Source organism: Nothobranchius furzeri, unplaced genomic scaffold, assembly GCF_043380555.1.
Source record: "Nothobranchius furzeri strain GRZ-AD unplaced genomic scaffold, NfurGRZ-RIMD1 Scf059, whole genome shotgun sequence".
NCBI classification, from domain to species: Eukaryota; Metazoa; Chordata; class Actinopteri; order Cyprinodontiformes; family Nothobranchiidae; genus Nothobranchius; species Nothobranchius furzeri.
Genome location: NW_027223076.1, coordinates 92,091 through 103,060, shown reverse-complemented (window position 1 = coordinate 103,060; position 10,970 = coordinate 92,091). Strand labels below are relative to the sequence as shown.

The 10,970-nt window shown below is 45.4% G+C and overlaps 1 protein-coding gene across 1 annotated transcript; it reads right to left on the bottom strand.

Annotated features, from left to right (window-relative positions):
* Positions 1–6,538: 6,538 nt before the first annotated feature.
* Positions 6,539–10,653, bottom strand: LOC129160670 (E3 ubiquitin-protein ligase TRIM45-like). The gene is made up of 6 exons (XM_070547858.1): positions 10,647–10,653; positions 8,729–9,064; positions 7,541–7,670; positions 7,330–7,444; positions 7,116–7,242; positions 6,539–6,855 (listed from the first exon to the last, which is right to left on the bottom strand). Exons 1-6 carry the CDS (start codon positions 10,651–10,653, stop codon positions 6,701–6,703), a joined length of 870 nt encoding a protein of 289 aa, XP_070403959.1. The 3' UTR covers positions 6,539–6,700.
* Positions 10,654–10,970: the final 317 nt, after the last annotated feature.

The following is a 10,970-nucleotide window of genomic DNA, read 5'->3' as shown; positions in this document are numbered from 1 at the left end:
TTCCGGTACGGATCGGGTAGTGACACGTGTTTACGCTGTTTCCATAGCAACACCGGAAGTGGGCATCGGCTTTGTTTTCCACCTTCTTTGCTACTTTGTACGTTATGATAAGTTCGTCAGATCAGGGCTTTGAGACTTTATTTTGTCGCTGAACTGAATTTATTTGAGGAAGAAAGGTTGTTGATTTCAGAACTCATCGTTTGTCTCGTTTGCTTAGTTTAGGACCATCTCAGCTTTAATATTTCATCTAATAATTTAATAATTTAAAGAAGCACCTGTTTTCATTTGGCAGTTCATTCAGAGTTAAACCCTCCCACTTCTGTGTTCCTTGTCTGTCTATTGTTTGCATGCCCCGTGTGTTCATGATTAATAAACTCTTTAAAATTGCCTTCTTGCCCGCATTTTGGATCCTCACCTCCGCTGCACTCACCTGCACACTCCGTGACACCAGCCTCTTTCTATTGAAGTGGGGCGACACCAAGGGTTAGCGGAGGTGCGACGTCAGTGTGTTTTATGTGACTTAGTTCAATTTCATTTCTTGTTTTATAGTCCATCACATAACGATCTAAGAATGTCCCTGTTGGAAAAGATCCAGAGTAAAAATCCTCATTTGTTCTGCAGATGGTGAAATGTTAAGTTGGCTTTTTGACCAAGAAATTTTAACATTAGCAAAATTTATAGAGAGCGTGGAAACAGACAAATGGTACTTTATCCTGCTATGGAAAACAGAGGAGGAGCCAGATATTCCATTCACCCGGGGCTTAGCCCTGACGCTGGCTATTATCCAGTGGCTAATGTGAATGCAATAGGACTCGTCGTCGTCTTCCTCCGCTTATCCGGGTCCAGGTCGTGGGGGCAGCATCCCAACTAGGGAGCTCCAGACCGTCCTCTCCCCGTTCACCTCCACCAGCTCCTCCGGCAGGACTTCAAGGCGTTCCCGGACCAAATTGGAGATGCAACCTCTCCACCGTGTCCTGGGTCGACCCGGGGGCCTCCTGCCGGCAGGACATGCCCGAAACACCTCCCCAGGGAGGCGTCCAGGAGGCATCCTGACCAGATGCCCAAACCACCTCAACTGACTCCTTTCGATGTGGAGGAGCAGCGGTTCTGCTCCGAGTCCCTCCCGAATGTCCGAGCTCCTCACCCTATCTCTAAGGCTGAGCCCGGCCACCCTACGGAGGAAACTTATTTCGGCCGCTTGTATCCGCGGTCTCGTTCTTTCGGTCATTACCCAAAGCTCATGACCATAGGTGAGGATTGGGACGTAGATCGACCGGTAAATCGAGAGCCTGGCTTTCTGGCTCAGCTCCCTCTTCACCACGACAGATCAGCTCAGCGTCCGCATCACTGCAGACGCCGAACCAATCCGCCTGTCGATCTCCCGATCCCTCCTACCCTCACTCGTGAACAAGACCCCGAGATACTTAAACTCCTCCACTTGAGGTAGGACCTCTCTCCCGACCCGGAGTTGGCAAGCCACCCTTTTCCGGTCGAGGACCATGGCCTCAGATTTGGAGGTGCTGATCCGTAATAGGACTGTTAAGGCAAACCATCATGAATGAAAAGAAAACATCAAACACCAGGACTGAAATGGTATTGGTTCAAAAGCAGGACTTCAGAACTGGAACTGATGGAAAACAAGATGGCCATGCATCACAAAAGACACAGGGCTTCTGCAAAAACAGCTTGGGCTTAAGCCCCATAAGTGCCTCCCTTACTCCACCCCTGATGTAAAATAAAGGTTGTGTAAATGTACGGCCACTTCTTTATGTTTAAAAGTGTCTTATGAGCCTGTCTGGTCTGGGCACGTGTTGTGCATGACACTTAAATAAACATATTCATTCATGTAGAACGTTAGGAGGCATGAAAACCATTTTTAGGCTAATTGGTCATTGCAGCTTTAACACTAGAACTCTGTCGTTTTGACTGTTTTCATATTTGGATGTAATAACTTTAGTCAGATGGATCTCCGGGCTTTTCCTATTTCTGTTTGTTCTTTATTTGGGTTAGAATTTCCATAAAATAATGTGTCCAAAAACACGGTTGTTTTTGTCTTTGTTTCCCACAAGCCGTCAGACGAAAAAGATCCATGTCGGTCGCCCAGCAAACAACGGAGACTTCTTTTCAAGGTTTGGATTAAAAGGATATTTCCATACCTCATTATTAGGTTCACACATCCATAAAGAGTTAATTAATAATACACTTGAACCGTTTTGTTCCTGTCATCACCAGCCTGCATTTAATGGCCAAAATGGCTGCCGTCAAACTGACGGTTACTGGAAATTCTAGTGAAGTTGGAATTCTGGAAGTTCTGGTGTCAGCGCTATTTCTCTAAACAGAGGCTGTTCAGGAAGCTGTCTACAAAAGGTAAAATTGCATCATCTTAAACCCCGAAACCCTTAAAAATGAACAAATATGCCTTCAAGGGAGTGATTCTCACGAAGCCGCAGGAGTCTCAGGTGATTCAGGGGCTGAATAAAAACTGAAGGCATCTCCCACGCTGCAGATCCAATAATAAAACAGGTCCTAGTTATTTTTAAAGCTTCAAAAATGAAGCAGCCCAGGGATCATTTACTTCTCTTGATGTCAACTTTTGATGTGATGGTTTTAATTCCCACCTTCAAGTCTTTTAGACCACCTGAAGGCCGAGGCAGGATCCAGGCTCCACCGACTCTCAGCAGGCGGATGATGACAGCATGAAAAGCTCAGTGGGTCAAATGTTCAACACGAGAAAAGGTGTGTCCCAGCTGGGAGAAAACGCTGCATCATGATCATCGGCTCTCCCAATTACAAGCAACATTACCTGAGAGCTCGACGGAGGGCCAAGGAGTTTATGGGTTCTGGCAAAGACTCAGTGTGGACTTTAGACTAACACCAGAGCCAGAAATCAGAAACACACACCTAAAGCCACTCCGTCATCTACAACCCACACCTGTGTGTGTGTGTGAGACCTCTAATCTCAGCTCTTTAACCTCTCCTCCCCAGACTTTTACCCGGTAATCAGGAAGTCACTCAGATCCAATCTGCTGGAGCTTCCTGTTGGATCCAGCAGAGATGCTCCTGACAGCTGGAGCGTCCTTCTGGGACAGCTTCCAATCAAATGTCACTGCTACTCATGGAAGATATGCATTAATAAAAACATAACAGGAGACATTTAAATGGTCATGACAGGGTCATTTTAAACTATCTGATGCCATTTGCTGGCCAGGGCAAGTGTTAATGATACTACAGCCAGCAGGTTTGTCTTATCATGATCTCTTCTTTCTAGAGAATGACGCAGGAAAAGTCTGCTCAGGAACACTTTTGCTCCCAAAGAAACAGACTGATTTTCCATGACCCCCTCGGGAAATCAAAGTCTGAGTAATTCCACTTCAGAACAAACTGAATAATTACTTAAAAAGACCAGAATCAAAAATGGAGGAAAAAGTTTAAGAATTAGTTAAAAAATGACAATAATGAAGAAGTGAACATGGGAGCCCAAAAATACAGGTGCTACAGAAACTGCAGCATGTGAGGAAGAGGAGGGTTGCAGAGCGGGTCTTCATGTGTTCATCTGAGATGCTTTAATAACATGAATAATGATTTTTAAATGATCACACGAGGCAGGACTGAGAGTGAAAACTTTATTTTTCATGTTGCAACAAGGAGTGGGTGGGTGGGTCAAAACCTCTGGAGAAGTCAGAGCAGCTTTGGAGAGGGTTGGAGGTTAAAACAGCATCAGCTGATCTCACATAAAAGCAACATTTTATTTTCAGAAAACACAAACGTTTCCCGGCTGTTGCCGACATCAGATACACGCAAACACGCAGCTTAACTGAAGCCTAAAGTTTGTATTTTATTCTGATTTAAATCAGCCTGAGCATTCTCTTCACAAGACTGTCCGACAACGGAAGAGTGCCTTCAGTCAGAGGCTTCTTCAGTTTGGCTGCAACACTGACCGCTACTGGAGATCCTTCCTGCCAACAGCCATTGTAATATACAATAACTCTTGGATGACTTGATTATTATTATTATTCAGAGCTACTACAGCAATCAATTTCCCTCTGGGATTAATAAAGTATTTCTGAACTGAATTGAATGTAAAGATTTTTCCTGCAAATGGAAGAAAGTAAGCCACTACTGTGCATTTCTTCTCCCCCTGAAGCAGGTCTGGTCTTGGTTCTCAGATCTGGATATTCTGTGGATTTTCTGAAAAATGACTTCTGAAATGACTTCTACTGGGACACCGCCAGAAAAACCATCCATCCGTCTACAAAGACACACTAGATAGGATACGTGGCACCAACCATACTGTAACAGATGTAGTGGTGGGGTGACTATGGTGTCAGACTGGTGTGTAGTTTTGTGCAGGTTCTCCTCCCGGTCGTGGCATCAACTTTTTTTTTCCTAGCTACTCTTGCCAATATTGTGTTTTCAACCCTTTATTGGTAAACGGTTTAAAATATAACAACTAATCAGTTTGTTTTTACCTTCTTTGTTTATTTAGCCAGTGTGGGTCCAGAGTTTAAACTAAAATGCTGCTTAGAAACAACCAAATTCAAATACCTTTTTAGAGACATAAAATATTTTGTAGAAAATAATCAATAAAACTAAAATATTAATAAATTAAATCTGTTTCAGTTGGCTAAATACATTACTGCCGACCCCAGTGAGAGTCAAACCAGCGTCAGCAGAGGGCAAAACGAAGCATAAGTCAGACCATTACACCACTGGACTACCAGAGCTCATACAATAATCGGTTAGCCTAAAACCCTGGTTTAGGCGCATTTTGTCGGAGCGGCCGTGGGCAGAAATTTGCTGAAAAGAACCTTTCATTTCATGTAGCAAATTATACTTATCTTGCTTAATTGGAATTTAGTATTAACAACTGTAAACTAGTAACAGCCGTAGTTCATGTAGGTCAGGTTAGTTTGCAATAAAGTAAAAAAACAAAACAAACAAAAAAAAAAAACAAACAGAAGAAGTCAGTGGGCTGGGCTGAGTTTGCGTGAATGGGCGGGGCTGACTCTGGTGCAGATCCACCTTTGTGATTCTGCACTACTTGAAAAAACACAAATTAATGGCATAAAAACCTGAAAGGAAAAAAAGGTTAAGCAACTGGGAATGGATGGATGGTCCACTTTTTCCAGTTCCAGTAGTGAACCAGTTCTTCGTGTTCCCATTACCAAGAGCTCTGGCTGTTCTCCCAGCACCATCTGCTGGTTCCAAGAGAACAGCTGAGGAAAACATGAGCTCCAAGTCTAAAATCTCTGAGTTGGTTTCACTTTTACTCAGATCAGCAGCTCATTTAGAGACACTCAGAGCTTCTTTCCTCCAATAAATTCAGTTTTTCTGCTTTCAAGAATTGTATATGTTCTTACCTAAAATCCTGGAATTTGGGGGCGGGGGAGGGAAAAGCTACAAATGGGTGGTTTTCTTACAATAGTCGTGTATGTCTAATCTGTCTGACAGATATTATGGGTCACAAGACTATTTTTTAAGGACAAGCACAGGAACCTCTTTGGTGTAGAAACCCTGTTAGAGGCAAGACACTAGCAAGGTGGAGGTGGTGTAGTGGTTTGGGTTAGGGTAACCCTGTTTGAGCCAGGGTTAAGCTTGGTTTATGGTTGACGCATTTACTTTCCGCTTGGTGATGCGGCTCGCGGATGGAACGCGCTTCACAACTTGCAGCGTTTATGGTTCAAGCGGCTTGTCTCTGCGGTGAGCCGATATTCTCCCAAACTGTAGGGGGCAGCATGGAGCTCTACGACATGCATCCAACACTACACCATAGTAGAAGTAAAAATTACTGTTGTTTACAACATGGCATTCCAGCATTTTTAACAGGGTCCTTGTCTTTTCTGACAGTGCGAGCTATTTCTCACCAAGAATTATTAACAACATGTTGATCGCGGTGATCTCTGAGAGCTGAATCACACAAATGTCTGTATTTATGAACCTCTGCCATACTAGTTCTTGCCGGTCCGCCATGCTTTTCCGCGTCCGACCGTCCGCGTGGTTAGAAAATTTCCTAGGTGCGCGCTGCGGAAATTTTGGGCCGTGCGGAGGTGCGGTGGAGGGGCGTGGTTGTTAAAATGACGCAACTTTTCCGCGCGGAGCCGTGCGGACCTCACGGACGCGTCAAGCATAAACCAACCTTTAGGATTAGAGCCACAACAAAAGCAAGGTGGAGGTGTTGTAGTGGTTTCGGTTAGGGTAACCCTGTTAGGGCCAGGGTTAGGATTAGACCCAAGGTGGAGGTGGTGTAGTGGTTTGGGTTAGGGTAACCTCGTTAGAGCCAGGGTTAGGATTAGACCCAAGGTGGAGGTGGTGTAGTGGTTTGGGCTGTTACAGTTACTGGAGGAGACTGTGGTCGGCAACATTCAGCTGGGTTAGTGTTAGTCAGCATGGTCTACCAGGAGATGTGTTGTTCTTCTGAGCCATGATCTGCCCACAGAGGGGATACAGTGGAGCTCAACACATCATGGCTGTATTTAATAGTGTTTTTTTTTAGATGTCATTTATTAAAAAATCCTCTATATGATGGAAACAAGTAAAGAATGATTTCACATTTTCATTTAGGTGAAATAATTGTCCACAGACATGTGAACACCAGAGAACAGACCGTTTTTGACTGAGAGCTCTGCATTTGTTCCATTGTAATGTTGTTTATAACAACGACAAGAATATAGATGGATCTGTGTTCTCATCTCTGGGTCCCTCACAGCTCCACGGTGCGCAGATGTCCACGAGGAGAGACAGCAGCCAACACGCTCGGAGGTAAACACTCAGACTTCTCAGTGGTGCTGCCGCAGCAGGACCAGTGGGGCTTCCCGGGATGTCCCTTATGACCGTGACCACAGCCTTTAAACCCTCCTGCAGAGACACAGGAAGGACATCTAGACGGGCTCACGCTCTGGTCCATGTGAATGAAACATCTCGCATTCATCAGGCCAACAAAGACCCTCATGATGACCCCAACAGAGATAGAATGGTTGGAGCGTTAGCTCGTGTTTATAGAGCGCCTGCTACAAACTAAAAGTTTAGAACTTTTCATTTCCACATCTTGGTAAGATACCAAAGACCAGGTGTGACACAGTGACAGCTTCCTGTGTGAGCGGACTTGTCCCCAGTACCTGACATCGTTCCTGCGCAGCCACAGATTGCCTCTTTGGCTCCTCCACTGGAGCAGAAGGAGCAGCAGTGGAACGTCCCACCGTGGTGTCTGAACTTCTTCTTCACATTCAGCAGGAACGGAGAACCCTGCAGGGAGGAGAGGGGAGCTGTGAGCTCCAGGTGAGTCCAGCACCTGTCTACCTGTATCCTTTGTTTGGGTGCAGCCCTTAGTACCTTCACATGCTGGGCTTTGACACAAACCCACACAGAGTAAGGTCCTGGTTCCTCAGGCTTGTATGAAACGCTGTACGTTCCATCAGCGTTGTCCACCACCACCGTCTCCACAGCGCTGAAGGACACAACCATTAATGGGTATTATAAAGTATACATACCAAATAATCATTACCAACAAAGCATCCCCCACAGAGGCGGGCAGAGCCCTCACCAGTTCTTCTTCTCTTTGTGGACGATGCTGACGAGGACCTGCTCTCCTCCTCGAGCCATCTGCTCCCCGGCTGAGTCTCGACACACCAGGCTAAAACGGCCCGGCTGGCCCTCGCTGCCCCGCCGCAGACCTGTAACCAGGCTAAAGGTTAAAGGTCACACAGCTGAACACAGACAATGTACTGCAGGACTAAGAGGATAAATCTAAACATAGCTTGTTCATGTGTAAGGGGCACCAGCCAGGAAGCTCTTTTAAGATCTGCTGTTGACTCTTAATGTGGATTTGGATGTTTAGCCTGCTGTAATGTGGAATTAACTCTCATTCCCCAGCCCACCCATGACTCCCGTCCTTCCTAACGCTGCCAACTGCTTCCAGATCAGCTCCGGATGCTGATCAGTTTTCCAGACTCTCCCGCTTTCACTCACTCGAGACATCCAGCTGCTGCTGCAGTCGTGTCACTGCTGACAGACTTTGTGTTCGCATCAATGATTAATGTCACGCTGGACATCTGTCAGACTGATTATCTGATCACTCAGTGTTGTCCACAAGCAGCTGAGATCCTGAAGCCGCTGATGTTGATGAAACCGCTGCTACTGCAGAAACGGTGGACAGAGATGCCTCAGATGTTAAACCGCTGATAGATGATTAATTTGGGTCAAAACTGAAATAACGATTATTTGTGTTAAAGTTTTTACATTTCTGAGGTCGTGAAGCCTTAAAGCTTAAATACTTTGCAAATTTTCAAGTCACTTTCTTGAGCCAGTGTGTGCTAAAACAACCCTTTACAGCACATATGTCAGAGTCAAGGCCCGCGGGCCATATATAACCCGAGCAAACCTACTGTGGGTTCCTGAGGTGAGAACATGAGTAGAACACGTTTTTGTTTCCAGACCTTCTGAAGAGTCTGCTCTAAATAAATGACTGTCTCCAGAAAGTGTCCTGAAGCTTTCTGTCTACATGTCTGGACCTGACAGCATCCTCTAAGGACATTCCCAGAAGGCATGTTGAGTCACACCGGCATTCCTTTGGTTCAGGAGGAATTCTGGAACGCCCACTGGTCTATCAGCTCAGTCTGACCACTGACTTGTTTCTGTGACCAGTAAAACAGGATGTGCAAACCCAGTCCCGAGATCACCTTCTCTTTATCTTACAGGAACACAGACAGAACACCACTTTGCCTTTGTTTACCTTCTCCTTCAATGGTGCACCTGCTGACATCCAGCGTCCTCCAGTTAATCACACCCACCACTGGGTAGCCCTCCACCTCTCCGGCTGGCTCTCTGGGCAGGAAGCAAATGCTGCTGCTATCGTCTGGGGCGACCGCCGCTGGACAAGGGTTATAGCCTCTCTCTGCCAGGCTGGCGAGTCGTCTTAGAGTCACTCCTTTAGCGCTGAGGATCTCGGCGTCAGACCCACAGCTCAGGAGGCGCTCGGCAAACGCCACACTGCCTCGGACATCCAGCAGGCCCTGCTGCAGCTGCACGCTCTGCAGGTGGAGGACGTTTCTGTGGGAAACAGATGAGGCTTGGGTTCAGTGGTCCTGCTGTTAAAAGGTTACAGGTTACTGAAGAATAACCAGCTGCTCAGGGTCAGATTTGATAGGATGATTAATGGAAGGAGTTCCATAAACTCTGGTTCTCGCTACAGATTTAGCTCTGCAGACCGGTCTAGCCACTCTGCACTGTAGCAGAGACAGTCTGAAGGACAACTGTAGACTCCGTCCCACGGCTGTGTGGGTCATGGCCAGACAAACTGTGCATTTGATTTGTCCTCGGAAATCCCCACCTCCGAGTAGGAAAAATCAAATGATAAGCAGGATACTGGGAAAAAGGGGATCTCTGATTAGGCCGTTTTCCACCAATCAGTTCCAGCTGAGCAGCAGAAGACGGGTGGATAAATGTTTCCTAAGCATTCACTTCCTGTTTAGCTTTGATGTTTTTATCACTTCATTCTTTCTGTTCTGGTTAGAAGAGCTTCACGAACGCGGTTAATACGATTGTTCAGGGGTGGGAATTGAACGCATCATTTAGATTAATGTTTTACTCAAGTCCCACTCGTAGATGTTTAGTTTAAAGAGCTTAAAACCAAACAAAAAAACATTAATATAATTAAGGGCAGAGAAAATGTTACTACCAAACTTATTTATTAGCCTCGAGGGCCTTAAAGTAGCTTTTCCCCTTTCAGAAATGATGTATGATTGTCAGAAATCCGTAAAAGTGATTATCTCATCATGTACTGTGATGTAATGTAGAAACTAAGACAAGTTTTTTTTGTTTTTGCTAACCACGCCCCCTGCCCCACAGAGCTCTGTGCAATAGGAAACGGAGTGCAGACCAGAACTAACCAATATCATTAGACTACCGCTTAGATGCTTCAAATTTAAGGAATACCTCGACTGATGCAGAGTTGATGAACTTTTCACGAACAAGTAAGTCTCTAAGATATAAATATATGAGAACAAAACATGACATGAGAATAATACTTGTAAAACAACATGTTTTAGCTGTTTGTCGGCTACAGAAGAACATTTATAAACAGAAATGTGAAGTCACCATCTTAAAAGGAACTCCGGCTAAGAGGACGTGGATGCCCTAATAAGCCACAAGTTTTCTGTTGTATCAAACTATGTTGTTAGAAACACACAAAATATAGCCGTTTATTTATATATCTAAAATATTAAGTACATTTTTTGACATATGCAGGACGCCATGCTTTCTGCATGCAATGCACTCTAGGGGCAATGACGGATATTGGCTGCACTTGGAAGAATAGCTATTGACGCTAGTGTTTGTTTACGCGCTCACTGTATTAATTATTAAGTAAAATGCTGCATTGTGCTGCTTTTGGATGTAATTTCCAGTCAGAGGGCAACAAGGGGAGTGATGTGACTTTACACAGCTTTCCCACTGGCAAGAAGAGGAGAAAGCAGTGGGAAGATGCCTGTGGACGGACACAACTTCCCAAAGAAAGTTTCAGAATTCTAAAAGAAGGCTGTGTTCCCAACATTTTTCTCCTGATGCGTTTGAGGCTTATAGTCAACCACAAATACTTTAAGAGCTCACCGGAGCGGCTGGGTATAAGAGAGGGCAGAAACTAAATGCTTTACTGGCCATTTTCCCACACAAGGGGCCTAAACACCCTCGGAGAGACGAGAGACGCTGGACACTCTCCTGAGCCGACAATCAGCTCCTGCAGCTGCCGCTTCTGTCACGTTCAGCGAACCATCTGACACGCCACTCGCCACGGATGCAGCTGAACATTCACCTCTCTCGTCAGTAAAACAAGCAGTAAGTGTAGCAACAGTGTTCTCCAAATATATATCGTAAATCCTCTAATACAGGCAGGCATTCAATTAAAGGCCGGGTCTCCAATTTTGGCCGCGCCATCTCCAACGCCAGTTCAAAGCGTTCTAGAGAAGTTGTCGGAGTGG